This window comes from Stegostoma tigrinum, chromosome 26 (assembly GCF_030684315.1).
Source record: "Stegostoma tigrinum isolate sSteTig4 chromosome 26, sSteTig4.hap1, whole genome shotgun sequence".
Lineage (NCBI taxonomy): Eukaryota > Metazoa > Chordata > Chondrichthyes > Orectolobiformes > Stegostomatidae > Stegostoma > Stegostoma tigrinum.
This window is the reverse complement of record NC_081379.1, coordinates 11,786,119-11,812,198: the sequence shown is the minus strand read 5'-3', so window position 1 is coordinate 11,812,198 and position 26,080 is coordinate 11,786,119. Positions and strand designations below refer to the sequence as shown.

The following is a 26,080-nucleotide window of genomic DNA, read 5'->3' as shown; positions in this document are numbered from 1 at the left end:
AAGGCATAAAGTTTGAACTAGGAGGTTAAGCAGTAACTGTATAAAATACTGGTTGAACCACAGCTAGAGTACTGTGTGGTGTGTAGTTCTGGAATCCACGTGGATTTCAGAGATGTGTAAGCACTGGAGAAGATGCAGAGGAGATTTACCCGGATGCTGCTTGCGCTGAAGGACTTCAGTAATGAAGGGAGATTGGCCAGACTGGGGTAAATTTCCTTAGAGCAGAGGAGATTGGGAGGGACATAATTTAGATGTAACACATTATAAGGGGTATAGAAAGGGTAAACAGGATGGCGCGATCAATGGCCGGGGGTTATAGATTTAATGTAAGGGGCAGGAGGTTTAAAGGAGATATGAGATAAAACCTTTTCACCAGAGGATGGTAAGAATCAATTATTTAGATGTGCACTTATGATGCCAAGGCCTCCCTGGCTATGGGCCAAATGCTGGAAAATGGGATTTGAATAGCTAGGTGCTTGTTTTGCAGTTGGTGTGGATGGGATTGGCCAAAGGGGCTTTTTTGTACTGTAGACCTCTCGAACTCTACAAGTTCATCAACACTTTTTCAATTAGAGATTGCCAGTAAATGTGGGCCTGATCAGCAGCACCCATACCTAATGGCAAGAGTAGGCCGTTCAGTCCATCCAGTCTGCTCCGCCACTCAAATCAGATTGCGTCTCAACTCCACTCCCCTCTGACAGCCGTTGTCAGGCAAAATATATTGACACATCAATTTAGCCTGGAATACATTCAATGAGCCAGCCCCCCACACTGCTTTCTGTGGAAGAGAATTCCCAAGACTAGACAGTGCCCCAGAGAGAAGAAACTCCTCCTGAACTGGACATGGCCTCAGTAGCTCAAAGGCACATTTGCCCCACATCAAAGCGGCATGCACCGCCACTGAGGGCTGAGCCAGATTTGGGAACCGGGCAGTGAACTCTCAGACACGGCCCCGAAAGGAGAAGAAAGTGGATCCAGAAGCAAATATCGCGGCTAATCCTTTCCCATCGCTACTGCATTGCACAACAAACGTGTCCCGCCTACTTCTCTCGGCCCCAGAAGTTTGGAGCTGGTTGTCTACACAGAGTCCCCAGTTCTTTGCAGTATTTGACTCAGGTCAGCAGAATGGGAGAAACTGACAGCTTCCTGGGAGAACTGGAGAGAGGGATGGGCTGGGAATGCTGCAAACGAAATGCCTTTAAACCATGCTCGATATTGCATCTATATATATCCAGTTTCCCATTTCCATGACTCGATTATTTCATTTCTGGAACGGTTTTAACGTCAAGGTGAGTCAGAGCTATTTGCTCCGATAGTTCTAAGAAGTTACAGTAGGAGGTCAAAAACATAAGTTGCTGGAAAAGCTCAGCAGGTCTGGTAGCATCTGTGAAGAAAAAATCAAAGCTCATGTTTCTGAGTTACAGTTCTAAGGGTCACCAGACACGAAACGCTAATTCTGATTTTTTTTTCCTTTCACTGATGCTGAGCTTTTCCAGCAACTTCTGTCTTTGTTCCTGATTTACGGCATCCGCAGTTCTTTCGGTTTTTAATTCAGTCGGAGGCCATTCGGCCCACAGTGCTGCTGCCGGCCCTCTGAAAGATCTGACCGCACAATTCTACACTTGAACCCCTTTAAACATGGAAGTTTCATTTCCTTTCTGACTGACTTCTATTGGCGCCATGAGTGTGAAAAATCGGGCGTTTGAAAACACTTCGGAACGCACCATACCTCATTTAATGTAAGATGTTATATGTGAAACCACAGGGAGAAATCATGACTGCTTTTCCTCTTCACCGAGTATTATTTGTTAATTCCCCCGCCCATTCCCTGAGTGTGTTCCCAAGTTTACCTGTAATCCTGGGTTGAGTGATCATGTCCCGAAGTCCTTAATATCCCTGACATCTCCGTTCTAATCTCGTTTTCTATCATCGCCTTCCAGAGACTGTACAGATAGAGGGGAAAAAAACAAAATGATTTTTGTTACCATTTGCAGCCTTTAAATTGTAGCTATCCAGCATTTCAGCAAGAGCATTTCATCCCACAGACATTCCCTCCCCCCAAAACGAATAAAAAAGACACTCAGTCCGGGGTTATTAAACATCAAGAATCTAATAGTCGTTGAAATAGCAACAGTTTGGACTATGCAGTAAATTAATTCCACTTCACTGGAACAGCAAATCCTCCAGTTGTGCAGAATGCACAGGTGCAACTGTATTACAACAAAACTGTGCAAAATAAGTAGACAAAATAAAAGCGATGGGAGGTGGAACTCAAAACCAAAGCAATCACTATTGCAACAGCAATTAGTTAATCATTAACCGGAATTTCTTTTTGTTTGCTTTTACAAATCCCTTCGAAACTCCACGCAAATCTCTCTCTCTCCCCCTTGTCTTTTAAAAACAAAGTTTCAAAGTTGCATTTAGACAGAAAGAGGGTGAAAGAGAATGCAAACTGGATTAACGCCACACGGTTGCAAGAGATTTCGTTTTTTGGTCAGTTTGTTGCGGAGGGGTTTTGCAGAAAGATACTGAAGAGCTGTTTGTACCTGCAGAGATTTTCCCAATGCTCCGATCTCCTCTGAATTTTTTGAATCGATACAAACGGTTTTTAAATTTCCCGGCGCTTGCAGACTGCTCTGGCAGCGCATGCGCGCAGCCTGGGGATTTCTTTTTGGGGGGGTGAGGTATGGGGGAGGGGTGAGCCCAGGAGAAATCGATTTTAATCGGGATTTACGATCGATCTCACACCGTGGCTTCTCCTGGTGTCACCCCGGAGCACCCCCAGTCGATCCTGCTGGAAGAAGGGAGGGGTGTGGGGAAAAGTTGCCAGGGGATAAGTTGCCCTCCCTCTGTCCCCCTAAATGGATACAGATAAAGAAGGCTTTTTTTTATTAAAAAGTAACGAGACAGCCAACAAAGTTTCTTCTTGTTTTGCAGGTTGCAACCTCCAGCAGAATTAATTTGCCATCAACTTTGGACTGAAAGCTTTTGCAGAGTCTCCGCTCACTGGCGGCTGAAATTACAGTCGCTTTTGCAATTATGATTAAAATTTCTGTCCAAGGAGTATTTCGTTTCTGGCTCGTTTGTTTGTTTTTTTCTTGGGGAAGGGGAGTTCGGACTGCTTTTGAGTTTGCTCTCCCTGGTACTGGAAGCTCTCTCTCTCTCTGTGCTGACAGTTGGAGCTGGTGAATGAATGAATGAGCGAGTGAATGACTGAAGCCGTTGACTGGCTCCTGGCGCTGGGCAGTGGTTCACACTCGCTCCCGCCTCCCCGTCCCAGTACCCGCCGCTCGACCCGCGCCTTCCTCCTGCCTCTGCCAGCCCTCTCGATCCGCGGGAAAGGGCGGCCAAACTGGCGGGGACTGTGATCCCAGCAACTTGCTTGCTCCTCACCCCTCTCGTGGAATATCTCACATAAAGGAAAAAGTCAGGATTTTGTTTTTAAAACAAGAACCTCGCAACACCAGCAACTCAAACTGCACAGCACGTTCCTATAACAAGCAGTTACCGTTGACAAGATCCCCATTTGGATCTATTTTGCCAAATTACTTTACTAAATTATTTTGTGCTCGCAGATCGCAAAATTCTTCGGGTGCAGAAGGAGGCCATTCGGTCCATAGTGCCTGGATTCGTTCTATCCCTCCGTGCCAAACTCCTGTCTTTACCCCAATAACCCTACACACCGTTTCTATCCACATGATCATCCAACGCTCCCTCTTGACTGCCTTAAGTGATCCTGCCACCCCTCCCCAACACACTTTCAGGAAGTGCATCGCAGACCCTAACTGCTCACTGTGAAAAGATTTTTTTTTCTCCCACAACACACTTGCTTTGTTTGCACATCATTTTCAATTTGGGTCCTCTAACTCATTTTGCTTTCAGGAATAGCTTCTCCTCATCTACTCTCTCCAGTCTGCTCATGATTTCGAAAAGCTCTGTCAAATCTCCTCTAAGCCCTCCCCTCTCCAAGAGAACAGTCCCAACCTCTTCAATCCATCCTTATAAAATTTAAAATGGAAGTGAAGAGACATTTCTTCAGCAAGACAGTGGTGGGCTTGTGGAATTCATTGCCACAAAGCGCAGTGGAGGCCAGGACGTTAAATGTCTTTAAGGCAGAGATTGATAATTTCTTGATCTCGCAAGAAGTTAAGGGCTACAGGGAGAGTGCAGGCAAGTGGAGTTGAAATGCCCATCAGCCATGATTAAATGGCGGAGTGGACCTGATGGGCCGAATGGCCTTACTTCCACTCCTATGTCTAATGGTCTTTTAACTGAAGCATCCCGTCCCTGGAACCAATCTTGTAAATCACTTCAGCACTCCATATTGTGTCTCCGTGTTAAACACAGATTTCATTTCTTGGCCTTGAAGAATGTAATTCCAGAAGTTATGTCTTAGAAGCATAGGAAATACGAGCGAGAGCAGACCATTCCACTCTTCAGACTTTCTCTGTCATTCAATATGATCATAGCTGATCATCTCACTCAGATGTTTTCACTTTCAACTGAAATCTGTGTTGTGGTTGAGATGTTTTGATTTGAGTAAGTGCTTAACTGAAGCTGCTGCTTTGTACATCAGTGCAAAGGGCTTATTTTTTTCTATTTCCCCTTCTCTTCCTACTAGCTCTAAATCTTTCCTTGGAATGTAGATCCCTGGGCTCGAGTCTACCCAGATAGGCTTCCTGTGGTTTCAGATGACACGTCGCCACACAGCCGGGAATTATTTCATGATCTGCCACTTACCTTTGCTCGCCCATGTTCACATGGGCCTTCCTTCCAGCATGGGAAATCACTTCGTCTGGAACCTCTGAGCTTCCTGGGCTTTAATCCAACATCTTTAGGGTCTGAAGAAGAGTCATACTGGACTTGAAATGTTAACTCTGTTTCTATCTCTAGTTCCAGAATCAATCAAGGTGGAGATGTTCAATTCAACTCAGCCTAGCAAATGATCAAATGCCGTTCATTTACAAAGTTGTGGTTAATTAAACCAATTGGGTAGAATATGCTTGCAGTACCTTGCAAGCAGTGAGCCATTGTTTCGGTAACAGTAATTCAAACAGAATGAGACTGCTATTAAAGGGAAATATTATAAACAAAGCCCTGAGCCACTCAGCTTCCTTTACAGTCACAAGCTGACATCTGGTACAGAAGTTCAGAGGCACACCGTGCAGTCCAAAGGACTGAAATAAAAAAGCTCTGGATGTACTGAGATTCTGTCTGTGTGTGTGTATTCGGATCTACATGGGATTCAGGGTAGAGGGAGAAAAGGGTGCCCGTTGCTTCTCTCAGTCCTGGAGAGAAAGGGCAAATCTGGTAACTCTAATGGGACAGAAAAAATGAGAGTGTAAAATAGGTATTACGGCCCAACACACAATTTGTCCTAATTATTCATTCTCAATTGTAAGCTGAATATTCAGTGAGCGGAACTGTGTCATTGCTGATACATTGCTGGTCACTAGCAAATACCTGTGATGTATCAATTAGGTGGGGTGTCTACTTCCATTTCTCACCGTGACGATGCAGTTGGGATAATAAGTTCACTGTGAGTACTGATTACTAAATGGATACCCCATTTTTGCTACTCACCTGATGGAATCAAGGACAGTAATCAATCATGTGAAATTAGAGAAGGTACTTGTTAATCATTTCACTGGACTAATAATCCAGAGGCCCACGTTAATATTTTCAGGTTCCAAGGAAGAGTTATATTGGACTTGACGCTTTAATTCTTTTTTACTTTCTACAGATGCTGCCAGAACTGAGTGTCTCCAGCATGTTCCGTACTTATTGACAATACTAAAGTGATAAGAATAAGATTGGCAATAATAAACGGGGGGAGTGGGCACAGTCGCTCAATGTTTAGCACTGCTGCCTCACTGCAGGAGGGACCTGGGTTCAATTCTCTCCTCAGGCAACTGACTGGAGTTTGCACATTCTCTCCGTGTCTGCATGGGTTTCCACTCACAGTCCAAAGTTGTGCAGGTTAGGTGAATTGCCCTATATTATCAAGGAATGTGTAGGGTACGAAGATTAGCCGTGGGAAATGCAGAGCTACTGGGGTGGGTGTGGGTGGTATGCTTTTTGGAGGGTCAGTGTGGAATCAATAGGCTGAATGGCCTGCTTCCACACTGTAGGGATTCTATGAATACTCTGGAAACATGTATTCAAATCCCACCAGGCAATTTAAGTAACAGTTCTGGGACTGAGATCTAGCTTTACCAATCTATCATTGCTTTTTGTAAAAATATACTGGTTCATTGTTGCCCTTTTCAGAAGGAACTCCAATATCTTACTTGGCCTGGCCTACATGTGACTCCAAACTGGCCTCTGAAACAGCTTCGGAAGCCACTCAGTACTCAAACAATTTCAGTGACACCCACATTCCCTTAAGAAACACAGTGATAATCCACCATTTGGAGATTTATTCAGTTCTGAAAACAGCAAATATTTAATATTTTTTGAAACTTCCAATTTGATATGTTTCCCAATCAACCTATTACCAAATGAGCTAATCAATTTTAAATCATGTGAGGACTTTTACCAGATTAACCCATATTGTGTAAATGTTAAGGTTATTATGTTATGAAATGTTGTGATTTGGTTGATCACAAGTGATTACTCACCTTGAAAAATCAACCAGAGAATAACTTGCATCTATTTTGTTGCATGGCAGGAGGCATAATGCATGGACATGTTCATTCTGTCTGCAAAGAATAGCATCCTGTGTATTAATACAAGTAGTTTTCAGTACACAGAAGTCCCCAGTTTTCTGTACTCACTGCAAGCCTGAGTAATAATCCTAAACTGGCTGTCAGCATACTCCTCTGCACCTTTGCCCACTTGTTTTCCCTCCAGTATAGTTTGCAGATTGCTCTGATAAATGCAAGGTGAACACCTCTAAACAAAATGTATCTTTTTTCAAAAATACTCAAGTTCTGCACTGCCAGAAGACTAATTCATTCACTGTTCTATGGATATGAGTATATATATATATATGCCTGCACACAATTATATTTATCTAGTGAAAGCCAGTGAGTTTATTTCTTTAGCAGCTTCCTCCCCATGTTTGGTGCAATTTAATGCATCAAGGATAGATTTTGCGGTACCTTGGACATAGCAATGTCAGATATCTGGGTCACTGAAAAAGAGTTTTTGAATGCAGTGAATAACAATCAAGCAATAACTAATCGAAAGAGGGAATTTAATTGGTCAACATTTGTGTCCCGGAGAGTGGACCACCTTGCATTAACAAAGGATTTCTCTTGGACTAAATTAAATAGTGTAACAATGGCACAGCGTGGTAAAGATATATATTTATATTTGGGGAATACAATTACACGTTTCTACATTCATATCTGTAGTCGAAACTATGGAATACTCTATAGAGTATGGTTGGAGGTGATAGCATAGGGGTAATGTCACTGGACCAGTATTCCAGTAGACCGGGTGAATGTCTGGAAAGCACCACTCCCTGGGCAAGGTGAGGCTGGAGAGGATCAGATGGGAAGACACTGGCCAACAAGAACAGCAACAGAGGGATAACATCAACAATGTCTGCACAGACGGTTCCTGTGCTTGCTGTAGCGGGCTGATGTCATGGGTCACGTCTGCGTGAGCGCGGGGGCATTTTGCTGCAATAGCTAATCTCTCTGTAATTATAAACCCCTGCCAATGGCAGGGCTGTAGCACTTTAATCTTGCCTTTCTCAGCTCCCCAGTCACAGCCACAGAAAGCCTTCCATTTTGCATAGCTTCTTGGACTATCATTCAGTCTTGCCAAAGTATTATTTCAAAACAAGGACACAACACTGAATCCTAAACTAGAGACTGAAAAGATCTGCCATTCTCCAATTCCATACTGTCTTGCTGCCTTCTAACTCACTTTTGTATTTAATTTAGACTCTTGACATGCATTGGTGCTGGAAATTAACTCATATTTTGTAAATATAATTATTAAAAATCTTGTAGGAGGCCCACACTTCCAGTCTGCTTACTTGTTCATCCCGTTGACAGATTTTTCTGGTCATGTTCTGCTGTTAAAATTTATCACTATAAATTGCTCTGTCAATATTTCCCACACAATTTTTCAATATTGATAGTCAGGATGTAACTCCAGGTACTATATCACAGGCTGCTGTGATCTCCCAGCTCAGCATCCTCAACTGGAGCATCCCTAGCAACAGAAGATATAGGAGAAGTCTGCCAGTTTCCCAACCCTGGGAGTCGTTGGGGACAGCATTAAATTTAGGGAAAGGAAACACAAAATTATCTGCTTGTGGACAAGATGGCCAACAATCTGACTGCTGGTTAACTCAGCAGGTCCAAAGCTTGAAAGCAGACGTAGGCTCCCGTTGACAATCTGAAAATGATTCGACCGCTGTCCATAACTCAACCGCTATTGATTCCTGGCACCCTGCACTGCTGTTCTACAGCACTATAACATTGTGCATACACTTTAATATTAGAATTTCTACTTTGAAATTGCTGTTCAGCATTCATCCATTAATATTTTGGAACATTTTGCCTTTGGAGTTTGACATGCAAAACAAATCTAGATGGAGAAAAGTTCAGAGACCGTTTTAATGAACTTTTTGCAGGTTACACTTGACAATAATTTAAACTGGGCTCTCAGAAATTAAGTCTGGTTTTGGCTTCTGTGACCATCAACTGACTTTTTTTATTCACTGTGGTTTAATGATTTTTTTCCCCCTGGGATGCCTTGGACACTGTAGCTTTTAATATATTTCTTTGTGTTAAAAATGTCATTAATTGTGGAAGTGTGAGTTAATCCTTTAGGGGATCAGGATTTTACGACGCACCAGTTCCCTTTGGGACTGTACAGATACAAGACAGATGGTGGGTCAGGGTATTTACAATAGGCACAAAATGTGATTACACACAGAGATATAACGGTCAAAAAGAGAGAGAGAGAGAGTGTGAGTGAGAGGTTGCTGCTGTCCTTCCCTCAAGTCTGAATAGCCTTATAACCTCAAGAAAACACATGCCTCTCATCTGCAGCTGTTGAAAGCTCATTCCACATGAGTGTAGTGTGGGGTCAGGGATTAATTGTACCGCAGTGGATCAAAGGAAATGCTATTCAATGTTCTCATTTCCTCAAATACTTGAATACAACCAACCTTCATGCCAATCAAGGTGTAGAGCTGGCCCAGCATTGCTAGTTCCTACTATCCCTTCGTGCCGATCAGTTCAGCAGTGTGTGGCAAGGAGAGCAGGTGGACCAGCAGAAACATTTTGGCTAACAGTCAGCCTTTCAGGTTGGCAAATCATCCCATGGCCTGGAGTGTTTCTGTGAACCACATCTCCGCTGACTGTGCCCATTGATGTGGAAGCATGCAGGCTCTACCACCTTCCTACGCCACACATCAAAAAGGCTGTGTGTTTACATCCAGAATCTTTGAACAATACAAATTCATTGGCGATGAGATGAGAAGGGAATGTCTGAGGGCACAATTCTACACCTAACTTTCAAATCACCACCAATTTTACTTTTTCTTTTACCAATTTTGCCTCATTTCTGAACAAGGGTCCTGAACCGAAACGTCAGCTTTCCTGCTCCTCTGATGGTGCCTGGCCTGCTGTGTTCCTCCAGCTCTGCACTGTGTTATCTCTGACTCCGGCATTGGCATCTCTTACTATCTCTCACCAATTTTACCTTGTTGCTATACTCGGCATGTTGTACTGAGGGTTTGTGTAGGTTCTACAAACATTTGGCCTCAATAGCTCCTTGTGGCTTGGAGATATTTTGTTTAGTCTGCATGATATGTTCTTCAGGGGAACTGAGTGAAAGAGCTCTTGAATTGGACAGCCATTGGGATAGGTCTTCATGTTCCTCTGTTTTCTCAGCTGGTTAGGACAGTGACACGTTGAGCCATCACATCAACCCCAGTAGAGAAAAAAAACAACTTGGCAGCTTCAGTCACTGAAGAACTGAATTTACAGCAGCCCCAGCAATATCCCACCAGGCCTGGGAACTCAGGTAATCTCTCTGAGGTCATCACGCAAAGCAATCATTAGTGCACATTCCAGTGTGCGGGAACAGTGGGGCTTTGTCAATAGACTGGGAAACTCATGAGCACAGTCTGCAGTTACTCAAGCAGCTTACCTGGAGTGAACAAATTAGTTCAACCGTCATTCCCAGCAAGAGCCTCAGAATTGCAGTGGCTCTTTCTCCTTCAATGACCACAAGAATGTGGAGGAATATCAGAGCTGGTGGGGGTGCCAGGGTACAATCATATCATTTTTACCTCAGGGAAAGCACTGGAGAAGAATGAGGCTCACATTACTTTTTAACCCAGGAGATCGGATTCTCAGTATTGTTCTTTCGGGAAATTATTTTTTTCTATGTTGTGCACAGTTGCCTTTAGAAGCAATGCTGTGTTCACATTAGGATCAAAGTTTTATTAAATATAATCAATCTTTATCACAAGGCTCTGAGTCATTTGGCTGTAAGGCCACCTCTTTTACACGTCCCACTCTGATTGTGAGCCTCTGCATTATGACACTCCTACCATATTTCTATGCCATTATAAACCTCTCCACAAAAATCTCTCTACATAAGGAATTAGCTCTCAGTTGTAGAAAGTACATACAAATTAGGAGCAGGTATAGGCCACTCAGCCCATCAAGTCTGTTCTGACATTCAGTGATATCGTGATTACTCCCTATTCCTGCCTATTCTCAGTAAGCTTTTACCCTCTTGCTTGCCAAGAACTTATTTACTTCTGCCCCTGAAAAATATGCTAGAACTCTACTCGCCCCATCTTGAGAGGAAGGACGTTCCAAAGACTCATGGCATCCTGTGAAACAAAATTTCTCCTCCTCTCTATCTTAAATGGGTGACTACTTACTTTTAAATCGTAGCTTGTAGTTTTAGATTCACACACAAGTAAATATAACTCACTTTCACATTGGATTGTGATTCTCTCAGATCCAAAGTATGAGATGTTCTTTGCATGAGATGTTCACTGCTGTCAGATCAGTAAGACGATATCTTGAAATGGGTTACTCCCTGGTATCTTCTTCAGACTGTAAACTGCTTCTTCTCTTGTTGCTGCCTTTAATCTCCATGGAGGTTCCACAACAACATATAAACTAGGCTGTACACAACAGATCACCTCAAACTTTAGAACTTTCCAGGATTCCGCAGCATTTTACAACTAAGATACACCAGGCACGGTCAGTAAGAGTGGGAGAGACTCCTGGTCAGCCGTGATGTGAATTGGGGCGGCATGGTGGCACAGTGGTTAGAACTGCTGCCTCACAGTGCCCAGGAACTGGGGTTCAATTCCATCCTTGGGCAACTGATTGTGTGGAGTTTGCACATGCTCCCTGTGTCTCCTCTGGGTGCTCCAGTTTCCTCCCACAGTCCAAAGATGTGCAGGCTAGGTGGATTGGCCATGCTAAATTGCCCATAGTGTTCCAGGACCTGTACATTAGGAGGGTTATAGGGGGATGGGTTTGGGTGAGTGCTCTGAGGGGTGGTGTGGACTTGTTGGGCCAAAGGGCCTGTTTCCACACTGTAGGGGTTCAATGAATTGGAACGTCCAACCTCACTATCCATATCCATACTTCCTGTAGATGGAGGTGGAGTGGGGTTTCTGAGCCCAGGGCCTGATTTTCTTTCTGTGTCTTTTCTTGGCTTTCTTTTTCCCTTTTATTTTACTTAGCTCTTGTTGAAGAGCTCAGTTGCGGCGGTGCCATCAAGGGGGGTTGAGTGACCCCAGCACAGACTCGTGACAACAGTGTCAGAGCTGTGTTTGGGTTCCCGACGGCATCATCGTCCAGCACAGATTCATGGAAGCAGTGACGGAGGGACGTTTGGGCCCAGTACGAGACCTGGCAGTGGCCGCATTGGGCAGGGATGACCCGAAATGGGCTCATGGCTGTGCTGGAATCGAATTTGGGCCAGCGCGGTACCTATTGGCATCGACAGCAGCTGCACTGGTAATGTCCAGCGAGCACTCATAGTAGCAAGTGCGTTGGTGGAGGTCAGATGGCACCAAAGAATGGCAACTTTCATTCCAGTGGCAGTGGCACAGCAAAGGGGTCTCGTGCCTGGCCACCAAGCTCATGGCCCACAGTGCAGCGCTTAACAAGAAACTGCAAAGTTGGACACTTTTTCTTTATCTGTTTTGCTGCCTTTACATTCTACCCTTTGGTTTAGTTTTCTGTGTTTTAAGATGGAGAATGACAACACCATACAATGCTTTTCGCCCTATTTTGTAGCAGAATACACACAACAATAAATAAATCAAATCAAATAGCTGCAGGTTGTAATGTGCAGATAATAATGTACGTTGTCAGAGCAACTGGGCCCTTATTGGGTGATGGGTGAGGTGCAGTTGGCTGGATGGTCAGGCCGGAATAGATCGGCGTCAAATGCTTTGGGTTTGAACCTCACCCCCAACACTTTTCCAGATGGAGTAGAATGAGCAACTTGCCACAAACGTGTCGTGTCACTGTGAGCTGTATGAGACAGAGCTCCTGTCAGCATGATCCATTTTGGGCAGTGGGCCTCTGCCCACTAAGACAAGGACGAGATTGTCCCAATGTAATTTGTACTCAACCCTTACAGTGTACTAAGGAAACTCTTATTCCATTTGCCCGGGCCAGAGTCAAACTCAGAATTGGATGGCTGGATAAGAGGGTTTGCCGGGGACAGATTGCTCTCTGAAGGGTCACCTTGTAGGTCTGAACCACCTTAATCCATTGCCCGTGATCCCAAGAAAAAAGGAGCACAGCCATTTTGTGTTCCAACATACACAAAAGCACAGAGTGCTCCCAGTAAGGATTCAATCTCAGCAGGACCTTACTCCCAGCAGGATCTTATTCCCAAAAAGACCTAAACCCAGCAAGGCCATACTCCCAGTAGGATCATACTCCCAGTTGGACCTTAATCCAGGCAGGATCTTATTCTCAGCAGGTCCTTACTCCCAAGAGGACCTTACTCCCAGTAGGACCTTACTCCCAGGAGGACTTTACTCCAACTAGAACATCATTCCTACTGGAGACTCAAGCCCATCGGAGACTCTTCCCACTCTCAGGGAAGGGTTATTTCCAGTATTGCTGGCTGCAGCTTATTCCAGACCTGGCCCTCTGTTGGGTTTTTGCAGGTAATATCATATTTCCTGGTCACTGGCATTAGGGTCTCTGACATTTGCAGGAGAAAAGTGGATAACAAGCCCCAAGACCCAAAGCTGGGAGTGTGAAGAACTAGTTCAAAATCTTGATAGACCTCTCCCTCTTCTGTACTTAACCGACTTGTCCAGAGTGATTTGCAGCCCCTTCAGTCTCAGAGTCCCATCAGAAAATTTTGTGCTGGATTCTTCAAGTGCCTCTTCCTACTTGGTCATCAAATGGTCTATTTCAGGACTAACTGCAGCGGCATGTCTCATTGCAATGCTTAGACTAAACGTAGGCCTCGACAATGTGCAGGTATTCTGATCTAAGTTGAGGAACTGTAGGCAATCCCTTGGCCATAAGACCACGCATTAGAAACAGTCTTCATCACTGTTCCCTTTTGACCATACCTTGGAACTGAAGCCAAACAGTGTGGGAAATCTACGCAATTGTGTGAACCCAATGTTGCACCCAGTCCTCTAAACAAAAACTTTCTGTAACAAACAAGAATGAAGAAAAATTAAGAAAGCCCCTCCATCTTTAATCTACCATTCGTTGACAAAACAAAACCAGGTTACAAAGATGACCATAAGACCATAATATGTCAGAGCAGACTAAGCCACTCAGCCTGTCAGTGTATCCAGCCCATTAATGAGATCATGCTGATTTATTCATCCTCAACTCCACTTACCTGCCTTTATCCTGGTAACACTTGATTCTTTTATTAATTTAAAATCTGCCACCTCTATCAACCATGCAAGTTGATACATAATGTCAAGGTTTAAATCCTATTTGCCAGAAATAATTTTCAGTGACACAACAAAGAGGAATTAGGGCAAAGGTAGTCCTACCAGACCATAGGGCTGCTCTCTCATTAGAAAGAGAGATGACTGATGGTGGATTGACCTCAGAGTCACCACATCTCAGGGAAGGGGAGAGTTTGAGAAGGACAGTCTGTCAGAGTGACCTCAGCTACTGCAGGAATTGAACCCATGCAGTCGGCATCACTCTGCAATAGCAAGCTAGCTATCCAGCCAACTGAGCTAACCCAGCCCCATAATTAGAGCACAAACTGATTTAAACATTCTGATCTGCACAGTGTTTAATGTTAGACTGAGGTGCACTGAAGCAGTTTGCACCACTTGAGCACAACAATCTCAGTCCTTTTGAATTACAACAGTCTAAGTTAGAGGTTGTGCCTAACTGAGGAGAATAGCTCATTCGCTCTTTCTTTTGGCTTTATTTTTGTCTGTGCTTGGATATGAAGTAAAAAGAGGAGGGATTTGATATGTAGGGCAACCTATTTTACTTCCTCTTTCACTCTAAGCATTAATACAGATGGCTACAGTCTCCTAAACCAAGAAACACTGGGATCGCCGTCAGTTTAAATAGGGACAGCTTTTCGGACAGATCCTGTACCTCAATCCAAAGGAACTGGGAAGAACAAATTCTCCAGGATTTGAAGAACAGAAAAATAAAACACGTTTCATTGACATGTGAAAAAGAGAAATAAACATGGAAAATAAGGTAAAATACAATTTAAAATGAAATATATGATGTACTGATGTTGCTTTCCACCAAAAAGAAATTAAACGACCATTAAATCAGAGTCTTTTGACATAAATGTATCTTAATGCAAAGAACTCTATTGACCCCTGTAAAATATTGAGTTAAAATTTAAAAGTCAAACATCGACAAATGGCTACTTCTTTATAGGCTGGAGAACGTGAGTAAAGGGACATGCTGTAACATTCTTTACATTTGTGTCACATTTCAATTTGTCAATGTTTTGCAATGCTAAACAAAATGAGTCAAAAGGACACGTAACAAAAGGAATTTTAGTATGCCTGTTCTTAATTAGGAAAATCATTAATTGATTTTTTAAAAAATGGGTACCTTTTGCTGTCTTAGAAACTGTCCAGATATAAATGCAAAGCAATGACCCCATTTATTCCAATTCCGTTTAAATGCTACAGAGGATCCCCACAAGAAAGTAGATCTAAGGGCATCGTGGCCTCATGCGTAATGCTTGGCTAAATGCACAACCAAGACCTGTTCAATGATCTTAGGCTTGAGCACCGAACTTGCTAGAAGTGGGGCAGCTCTGATCTTCCTACCGCTCTCAGCTGTGGTAGCACAAGCATTTGTGTTTTTGTGAAACCTTTGCTGCATGGCATTTGCAGGAAATGTGCTTTGACATCTGTGGTATACCTGTATCTGCATTTGGAGCAATACATTTTGGACAATTGAGCCAATTCTTTGGATTTTATTCTTCATCCTTGGGATGCAGATTATGTGGGGGAGGTGAAACTGCAAGAAGATGCATCTCAAAGGCAACTGGGAATGGGTAATATATATTGGTCCAGCGGCAACATTTCATGAATGAATGTATAGCGTGTTTAATAGTGGCGATGATCTGTTGAGCAAGAATGCCCCTAGTGCCCGAGGTTCATTTTACAGAATGAATCTGTGTTATTACAACCAAGAACTATGTCATAAAAAATATTTTATAGTTTCATTGATATTAAATATAACAGTTGCGTACACATATGAGGTAACAAATTTTGTTTTCATTTTTCGTAATTTTTCATAATGTCAGGTTCTTACCTGCACATACTCAACTGAAACCGTCTTCAGAATTAACAGCGGGAGTAGGTCATTCTGCCCTGGCTCAGTTATTCAGCCAGATTACTATAGCGTGGACTTGCTGGGCCGAATGGCCACTCATCTGCTCTGTATTAACTCTGATTCAATTTCATTTAACCCTGCTCAAAAAGCAGAATACTGCACGTGTCGGAAAACTGAAATAAACCAGAGAACACCGGAGAAAACTGGACCAGGTCAGGCAGCAAATCCCTTCCCAGAGGTAAAAATATAATCAGGAAGTGCTGGTGGCTGAAGGAAAGTCTAAGTGGACTCCAAACATTTATTCTGTTTCTCGCTTCACAGATGCTGCCAGTCCTGCTGAGTTTTCTTAATCTAGTATTTTCAGTTGTTATTCCATCTGTCCTTCCCCCACAAAAACTCTCCATTCCAGTTTTGAAAGTTCAAGTTGTCCTAACATCCATCTGGAGGGCAGAGAGAAGGGTCCCAGCATGAAAATTTCCAGCTCCTCTGATGCTGCCTGGCCTGCTGTGTTAGTCCAGCTCCACGCTGTGTTGTTTCTCATTACTGCCGGCTGCAAGAAAGGTACTTACTGATTTGGTCCCAGAATATCCCAGTTCTAACTTCAGACTACCTCTCCTTGTCCTCAGTTTTCCTACCAGGGGAAATCATTTCTCAATTACCCTTCTCGTGGTTTCAATAATTAGAATATCTCAATCAGATCAAACAGAAGTTGCTGGAAAAGCTCAACAAGTCTGACAGCATCTATGAAGCAAAATCAGAGTTAACATTTCAGGTCCAGTGACCCTTCCTCAAAACTGCCAGACCTGCTGAGCTTTTCCAGCAACTTCGGTTTTTCTTCCTGATTTACAGCATCTGCAGATCATTGTGTTTTTATCTCAATCAGATCGCCTATAAATCTTCACTTCTCAGAGGAATACGAACCAACTTTATACAATCTGTACTCATCACATAACTCTCTCAAACTCATTCTAGTGAATCTGCTGCATGCTTTCAAGGAATAACAAATATTCCCTGACGTGTCAAATTTGAATGCAGTATCTCAGACAGGATCTGACCAAAGCTCAAACAACTGAAACATTATTTCATCCTAGTTGTATTTCAACCTCTAGATATAAGTCACCTTTGTAATTTTATCTTGGCAGTTGTCTACCAATTATTAATTACTGATAAACTTGGATTAATGATTCTTTAGAAATAATGGGAACTGCAGATGCTGGAGAATCCAAGATAACAAAGTGTGAAGCTGGATGAACACAGCAGCCCAAGCAGCATCTCAGGAGTACAAAAGCTGGCGTTTCCGGCCTAGACCCTTCATCAGACAGGGGGATGAGGAGAGTGTTCTGAAATAAACAGGGAGAGAGGGGGAGGCGGACTGAAAATGGACAGAGGAGAAGATAGGTGGAGAGGAGAGTATAGGTGGGGAGGTGATAGGTCAGTTCAGGGAGGACGGACAGGTCAAGGAGACGGGATGAGGTTGGTAGGTGGGAAATGGAGGTGCGGCTTGGGGTTGGAGGAGGGGATAGGTGAGAGGAAGAACAGGTTAGGGAGGCGAAGATGAGCTGGGCTGGTTTTGTGATGCAGTGGGGGAGGGGGAGATTTTGAAGCTTGTGAAGTCCACATTGATACCATAGGGCTGCAGGGCTCCCAAGCGGAATATGAGGTGCTGTTCCTGCAACCTTCGGGTGACAACATTGTGGCACTGCAGGAGGCCCATGATGGACATGTCGTCTAAGGAATGGGAGGGGGAGTTGAAATGTTTTGCGACTGGGAGGTGCAGTTGTTTATTGCGAACCGAGCAGAGTTGTTCTGCAAAGCGGCCCCCAAGCCTCCGCTTGGTTTCCCCAATGTAGAGGAAGCCACACCGGGTACAGTGGATACAATATACAATTGGGGACCGCTTTGCAGAACACCTCTGCTTGGTTCGCAATAAACAACTGCATCTCCCAGTCGCGAACCATTTTAACTCCCCCTCCCATTCCTCAGACGACATATCCATCATGGGCCTCCTGCAGTGCCACAATGATGTCACCCGAAGGTTGCAGGAACTGCAACTAATATTCCGCTTGGGAACCCTGCAGCCCAATGGTATCAATGTGGACTTCACAAGCTTCAAAATCTCCCCCTCCCCCACTGCATCACAAAACCAGCCCAGTTCATCCCTGCCTCCCTAACCTGTTCTTCCTCTCACCTATCCCCTCCTTCCACCCCAAGCCGCACCTCCATTTCCCACTACCAACCACATCCCGCCTCTTTGACCTGTCCGTCCTCCCCGAACTGACCTATCACCTCCCCACCTATACTCTCCTCTCCACCTATCTTCTCCTCTGTCCATTTTCGGTCCACCTCCCCCTCTCTCCCTGTTTATTTCAGAACCCTCTCCTCATCCCCCTGTCTGATGAAGGGTCTAGGCCCGAAATGTCAGCTTTTGTGCTCCTGAGATGCTGCTTGGCCTGCTGCGTTCATCCGCTCCACACTTTGTTATCTTGTATTAATGATTCTTTATGCTGGTGTACAGTCCTAGTTTCTCACTATTTAATGAAAGCTCCAATTAATCTTTCTCGGGTCCAAAATGGCTGACATCAAACTTGGCCAAAATCCCCTGTCAATGTTTGTTCCTGAACAGGATGGCAGGATGAGTTTGTTTCTTGGAGGAAACAATTGTTTCTTGCATGACTTCAGGAATTTGCAGCAAAGAGATACCACCCTCTATAATGATAAAGAAATGATATAATTTTACCTTCAATGCAATTTGCTAATTATTGCCCAAGAGTCACTGAATGTGTAAGTCTAGTGTGTGATCAACTAGAATCACAGAAGCATTTTACAGCACAGAGAAGGCCATTCAGCCCATCATAGTTACATAAGACTTGCTAGTTGATGAGCTACACCGAACAGTAGATTCAAAATAAGGCAATTTATTTGAGACTATTTATAAATAATTATTTTTCATTTAATGGGTTTAATTTTCTGCTGGTTCATGGCTCTCATTAGTCTTTGTGATGCTCAAGATTGTGGGTTCAAATCCCACCATAGAGCATCAGATTTAGAACAATGCTTCAGTGCGGTGCTGAGGGAGAGTTGCACTGCCTAAGGTTCTGTCTATAGGACGAGACATTAAACCAAAACACTGTCCATCCTCTTAGACGAATGTAAAGGATTCCATGGCTCTAAGCAAATAATATCAGCCCACAGACTAGCTGATTTTTATCACGTCTCTTTTTGTGAGACCAGATTTGTGTGAACAAATTGGCTGCCATGATTTTTGCACTAACATTATTATCAAACCATCAGAGGCTGTAAATCACATTGGGATGTCCTGAAGATGATGGTATAGGTGCTATAGAAATGAAAATTCTTCCTTTTCTTTCTTTACACACCAGGTACTGCTCTTATCTTTTCCTCTAAATGGCCCCACCATCTCCTTTGCTAAAGTACAGCTTGAAATGGTTGACAGATATAATGCTATCCACGCATGCCTAAGATGCAGTAAGCCTGGATAAAGATAAAGGGAGTTGTCTGATCCATATGACAGCACATTAATTTCCCTTAATTTCAGGTGACATGGCAACAGTAGGCACAACTTTGTACCTCAACAATCTCCTTGTCAGTCCCTGTGGGAAGTAATTTCCCAAAATCATTACCAGGAGGAAGTGACAATTGTGTAAATAAAGTTGGCAGCATCTTCCTTGCCCACAACCAGTTTTGACATAACAGTCATCTTCCAAAGAAACTGTCAATGATGCAGTTCATCGGGCTTTCACATAAATGAGGAAGCATTCCAGAGAAGTATAGTTTTAGACTTGAAATGTTTATTCTGTTTCCTCTTCAAAGCTGCTCTGTTTCTCCAGCACTTTCTGGTTTTTAATTCATGCATCTGCATGGTGCCATTGTTTCTGTAGTCCCACCTTTCAATGGGAAGAGCAGAACATATCATCACCATCTGTTTAAGGTGGAAAAAACTATTGTTTGCCAATCATGTACACATTTTAAGCTATGTTTAGGCTGTAAGAATATTTCCTCTCCCCACCCTGTTTTGCCACTTCTCTTCAGTCATCCACGTTGCTCAGCACAAGCCTCCATTCCCACTTGAAGCTATGAGTAACTGTAGAAATAAATTTTTACTTGGAGTTTGACTCCTGTATGCACTTTAATATCTGTATCATTTCATAACCACTTAGTATGATCAAATTCCTTCTCTGAAATAGGCCATTCAGCCCATTGTCTCTGCAACAGTTCTTTGAATGAGTTGACCACTTGCCCAACTTATCGACCCACTTACTCCTATCTCTTGAGTGTTTTTAACCTTATAGAATAAATTGTGGCTGATTGTTTAGAAACAGAATCTTATGAAGAATTACTCTGACCCCTATTATTAGGTTTTGAACTTTGGTAACTGAAAGATGGCAGGTTATACTTTGGCCTCAGGATTTCTGATTTATTTCGGAAAACCCAGTCAACTGAATATTGCAAGGAACAATACAGGAGTGTCTCAGTTTACAAGACTATATTAAAAATAATTACATTTCAGGGCATGTTCCAATATACAAGATATTAAAACCCAGTGTACTCTGATTCTGAGGTACTTGACAAGATCGGGCAGGCCTTCCTTCTACACTTGGCACATCTATCAGAACATTTCATTATTTTAGGTCTGTGTGTGGGAAATTAATGAGTGCGGGAACATGAAACCTACATATGCCATATTGTCAACTCAAATTGGCAAGCTGTGACATCATGCATCGTAGCATTCTGCAATAACACCATCATTAAAGATGAACTTAAGGATTGATTAACAGGAGAAAATGAGGGGTCGAGGCAGAAGCTGTTGTTCCAAATTAGTAATTGTAGCTTCTGTACAACTGGTGTATCCAGTTAAGATCAAATTGAACATCGGATCACATCTCCAGCTGCATTTCATTCAGCTACTGAAGGCAGTAATGGGCAGGGAGGACTGCAGCATTATGAATCCAAAACAAAATCTTCACAACTTGAAAATGCTGAGAAGTAGGATTTACCAGTCTAATGTGCTTCCTGAATGTACCTACTCTGTTACAGCCAAAAGGAGAACCTGGGTGATTCTAAAGTTTAGAATGAAGCGAATTAATGTACTGTCAGTTCATTCAATTTGTTGCTTGTCAAATATGAGAGCCATTGGCCTTAATAGTGGGCCCAAGATTGACATTATGGGGCTTGATACATGCGACCAGCATTAAGCCCCATGATGGACCAGTGCCCCCTTCACCACAAAATGCTATGGACTATTAGCAGAATGATAGAGATGGCTATTTCCCAGTCCTGAACTCTACATCTCATTACTTAATTAATGAATTCCTTCCTGAGCTGAGAGGAAATTAATTGAATTGCAAATGGCAACTAAACTTAGGAAACAAATCTTAACTCACTTAAGAAAATGAAATGAAATGCCTTGGTAGTTCAGCGAATTTTGAGTTTTCAGTAAAGCTGAGCTCCAGTTTAACACCTGTCTGCATTCTGCCACAAACTGGCGAATTAAATCACTGTGGTCAGTAAATAGCTTTCCATTCATTGGCATCTAATTAATAGCCTTGGACCTTGATGATGTGCGCCTTGCATTACTGTGGATTTGGTGTCAGAAGCCAGTCCCTCCCTTTCTCCGATCTGGAATCAGGTACCTGATAGGGAAATGTCACATGCCCCAGTGACATAAGCAGTGAGTTTGACAAGGGACCAATGTAGGTCAAAGAAAGTGCAAGTGATCTAATCTTGCTCAGAAATTGTCACCATCCTTGCCTCCAGGACTTGCCAACATCAAATCATATGCTTTACTGCAGCTGGTGCAGAAATCTGCATGAGATGTGCTGTAGGATGTCCCATAACGCAAAATTGCTTGTCCCATTCAAATACTGTTTCTCTCCTCTTCCCTGCCACATATGATATTTGAAAAGTTATTATCCCCTGTATTTTAACTTCCAATACTCCCTCGGGCCACATGTACTGTTCTCAGAGTTCCGATAACCTTTCTAGTGCCTCAATGGATTCAGCCACCAGATGTATTCAAGAACAACATAAGATCCTTTGCCTTCTCAATTTCCTTTTTTCTGTTGCAGAAGGCTTCAAGATATTTTCAAATCAACCTGTTCAAAGATGCTATTACACACCTCTGGAGCAAACGGGACTTAAACACGGGCCTCCTGACTCTAGGGAGAATTTTTTTTCCTCCTTTCAATGAGACTGATTTTTACTTGGTCAAATTGGTCTCAACAAGACACTGATAGTCTCAAAGTGGAATCTGTAAAATTACAGTCACTTTATGTAATGTTCCGGCCATAGCCATTCTTAAGGGGATGTACCATAGGACAGCTGGTCTCCTACTTCAGCAAGTAGACAATTTTCATATGAAATTCAGATTGTCAGGATGTAAATAGTACTAAAATTGCCAGTTAGGAAGAGAAGGAAGGGAAGAAAGGAGGGAGAGAGACAGAGAGGGGAAGAATCAAAGGAAGAAAAGGAGGGAGGAAGAGAAGGGGTTAAGAAGGATGGGTGGATTGATTTGCATTTCAATAAAGTCTTTTATAATTTCAGGACATCCAACGTGATGTACATCCATGATGTACCTTTGAAGTGTAGTCATTGATATAATGCGAGATACGTGGCAAACACCTTGGTTCAGAAAACTCTTACAAATAGTAATGAGATCATGACCTGATAATTGGGGTTTGTGATATATTAGTTCAGGAACAAATATTGTCCAGGACATGATGGAGAACTTACCAATTCTTCTTTGGTGAGGGTTATGCATTCTTTTGTATCCTTCTGATGGCTTTTGCATAACATTGAAATGGTTCCAAGCCTCTTCATCCTTGGTGTCAGAATGTACAACTGTAAATCTACCCAACATCATTGCCAAGCAGTACAGCTAGAAAGAGAATCGCATGGGCTGTGGAATCAGAATCTGCAGCTGATAGAAGTTCAAGGAAACCTAAAAGGCAGAAAATGATGCCCATAGCGCACTTGGTCACATCTGGGCTGTACTGCACTGTTTGCTGGGAAGGAGTCTGAGGTTGACTTGGCACATGTTTGTGAAACTTACTCTACACAGGTCCAGGGAATACCTGTGCTAGTCACTCGAGGCCCATAACATGACAGATGAATAGAGCTGAAAGAGGAAGTTATACCCAGAGGAAGAAGGTGGGCTTATTGAGGGGTTGGGGGGCACGCGATCTGATTCTCCTGCAAAATTCATTTGTGATCTCTCTTTCTCTCTCTCTCTGGGTGAGGTGTCAGACCAAATGTCCTTATTCCCAATCCTGACTGCAGTCCACCCATGCCCAGGGACTGACCATGTGTGCAGGTCCTAACATTATCCAAACCATTAAAGTTGGCAAAATGCCAGTGTGTGAGCCGGTGACAGCAATGATCAGATCAAGTTACAATTCTTCATGGACGGTGTGATGCTGCTTTTCTCCCCTCCATGAACGCGAGTCTCAGAGGATGCATGATGTCTCCACTCTTAACAATGCTGTCCAGCTCTCCATTGGCAATACGCACAAATAGCTCTCTATTTCATCATTGTTAAAAACCGTGTCCCCAACAGGGGTTTTTACTAGACACCTTTTGTCACATCTTGGTAAGTAGAGTACTTACCCATTATCCATACTCTGGCACCTGCTCCTGTCAGAGGTCAATAATCTGTCTTCAATCCCATAGAGTTCAGTTTTATCCAACAGTCTTTTATGAGTGATTTGGTCAAATGCTTTATTTAAGCCCACGTAAGTAACTTTTTTCAGTTTACCATCTTAGTCAACTTCTTCAAAAAATTCCATCAGGTTAATTAAACTTGACCCGTCCTTTACAAATCCTCTGATCAGTCAAAATGTCTCAAGGTGTTCGGCCACTTTATCCTTCATTTATCATAACAGATGATAAGCAGCAAACTTGTCCCTAATTTCTCTTCTCTCCTCTCTCTCAAACAGCAAGTGGCATTCACTCATCTGATGGAACAGTTCCTAAATTAGAAAAGTTTGAACAAGTGGAATTTGAGCATCAATGTTCTCATCTGGAGACAGCAAGAACTGCAGATGCTGGAGTCAGAGTGGAGCTGGAGGAACACAGCAGGCCAGGCAGCCGAGGAGGAGTAGGAGAGTCGAAGTTTCAGGCCCATACCCTTCATCAGGACCTGAAACATCGACTCTCCTGCTCCTCTGATGCTGCCTGGCCTGTTGTGTTCATCCAGCTCCATACTGTATTCTCAATGTTCTCACCTGCTCCCTCTGAAAAAGGGAAAGTGTCTGGAGTTGGGAATCTGTCATGTTCTCGTACCATGGTTCTTCTCACTACTGTTATTTTGCTTCTATTAATTTTGGTGAATCACTGATTCCTTATTCGTCTCCTTGGGACATTTGTCATGCTGACCTCTTCCTCCACTCTAATCACTGATGCAAAATCACTGCATGATGCATTAAATATTTCCTTCTTATCATCAATATCATCATGGCCTTATCCGTTTTCAAAGCTCCCATAGCATTTCTGATTACCCTCATGCATCAAATGCCATTGTAAAATAATTGTGATCTTTGGCAAAGTTTTCAGCATGCTTCTTTTTATTTACCTCCTATTATCTGATGTCTCACTCTTTGCTTGCTCATTGGATTTCCCCATGCTCTCAGAATCTCTCCTGGTTTGAGCATTTTTGCCAAACATTGTATTTTAATTTTGTGTTGTACCTTGTCCATTTGGCTGTCAATGCTACTTTTTTTTAACCAGTAAAGGTCTTGTCCTTCCTGGATATAAACTGATTCAGTATTATGTTAAATTCTATTTTGATCACTTCCCACTGATTTTCTTCAACTCATTAAAAACATTGTTCAGTTTACTGTGGACTCTTGTCACTTTGTTGCATTGGAACCAGCCTTGTCTCAAACTAGACTCTGAATATTTGTTCTTAGTTTCTCCCTCTCCCTCCCTCCCTAGGCATAATCCCTCCTCCCTCATGGTGGTGACCAGAGGAGATAATTGAGCCTGAGAGCTGCTCACCCATTTCCTGCCACCTCACACATTAAGTGCTGCGTGAAAATGTCCGCAGGGGATTTCCCCAACCTACAGTCGAGGCCTTTAAGTGGTCAATAAATGGTCACTTAAGGAGCTCAACTCACCAGCTCCCAGAATACCCACCTTCCTGGCAGTTGAGAAGAGTGCCTGGCTTTCTGACTGGTAACTAGGGCAATCCAAATGCCGGGTTGAGGATTGAAGATATGTTTGCCCCAATCCGGGGCTGACCAGAGGCACAGATGAGGAACAATAGAGGGATAGGAGTAATAGAGCCCCTCTCCCTGTAACCCCAACCAATATGGTTGTCTTTGAAATATGCACCGTTGCAGTTGCCTCTGAGACCCTCTCCCTGTAACCCCAGCCAATGAGAAGCAAAACAAAAAGACCTACCTTTCACTGTTGCATTCCCCCAAGCAGTACACCTTAACCAATAGCATTTAGGGCTCAGAAACTACTGGCCATTGATTGGTCAGTAGCTTCTAGTGAGCCAGAACACCACTATCAAGGTCTGTGATGAGTTGAGAAGCAGATGGAGCCTACCAGTCATCTCTTAACACCCGACTATAGATACAGGATGTCTCCAAGTGCTACTGCCCCTCTATCTACCTCATCAATTTAAGTATGAATCTATTTTCACCTAACATCTACATAGGGCTTTTAAGCCTTCAAAAGACCTGTAGTTTCTCTGGGATTTAAACATTTATCACAATATTATTGCAAGTAACCTTGGAGACAAGCTATATGAACATTCTTTTTAAAATTGTTTGTTTTTCACTTGAACACTGGAGTTTTTGTTTGTAAAACCCTTGGAGATGGGGGAAGAAAAGATGACTTGAGCGAGAATCAAGAGTTATCCATATATATGACAACATGTTTGCTTTCCAACGGGTGTAGGAATATGAGGAGCAAGAATGAGTCTAGTGGGTGGTCAATGCAGAAGCATGGGCGTCTTGAAAGTGCTGACTCTTCCTGCAACATGTGGAACCCAGAGTTGTAACTCCTTATTTTACATCTGAGTGTTTTCTAGTTATAGAGCGTGGCTAATGCCTGGAGGTGGAAGTTCATATTTTTACCTTCCAAACTCCGGGACTCTGAGACCAATTACAGCACCTACTTGAAGCGGCTCGCGCTAAGAACATCAAACTCAGTACATCCCTGGTTGGATCTAGAGACTTGCTGGATGGCTCACCCATTACCTGCAAAACATGCTGAAAACAAAAAATACTGGAAATCACACTTAACTTTCCCTCTCTCCATGGAAGCTGCCTGACCCACAGTGATTTCCAGCA

At 43.1% G+C, this 26,080-nt stretch overlaps 2 protein-coding genes across 2 annotated transcripts in view; one reads left to right on the top strand and one right to left on the bottom strand.

The window, feature by feature from the left end:
- The window catches only part of foxn4 (forkhead box N4), a 38,786-nt gene extending 36,141 nt beyond the window's left edge, over positions 1 to 2,645 (bottom strand). Inside the window, exons 1-2 of the mRNA XM_059654837.1 lie at positions 2,547 to 2,645; positions 1,851 to 1,943 (exon numbers count right to left, since the gene is read on the bottom strand). Coding sequence (XP_059510820.1) covers positions 1,851 to 1,930 — 80 coding nt within the window. The 5' untranslated portion in view covers positions 1,931 to 1,943; positions 2,547 to 2,645. The remainder of the gene's footprint in view (positions 1 to 1,850; positions 1,944 to 2,546) is intronic.
- An 11,824-nt stretch (positions 2,646 to 14,469) lies between these two features.
- The window catches only part of myo1ha (myosin IHa), a 130,128-nt gene continuing 118,517 nt past the window's right edge, over positions 14,470 to 26,080 (top strand). The window contains exon 1 of the mRNA XM_059654953.1: positions 14,470 to 14,663. Coding sequence (XP_059510936.1) covers positions 14,652 to 14,663 — 12 coding nt within the window. The 5' untranslated portion in view covers positions 14,470 to 14,651. The remainder of the gene's footprint in view (positions 14,664 to 26,080) is intronic.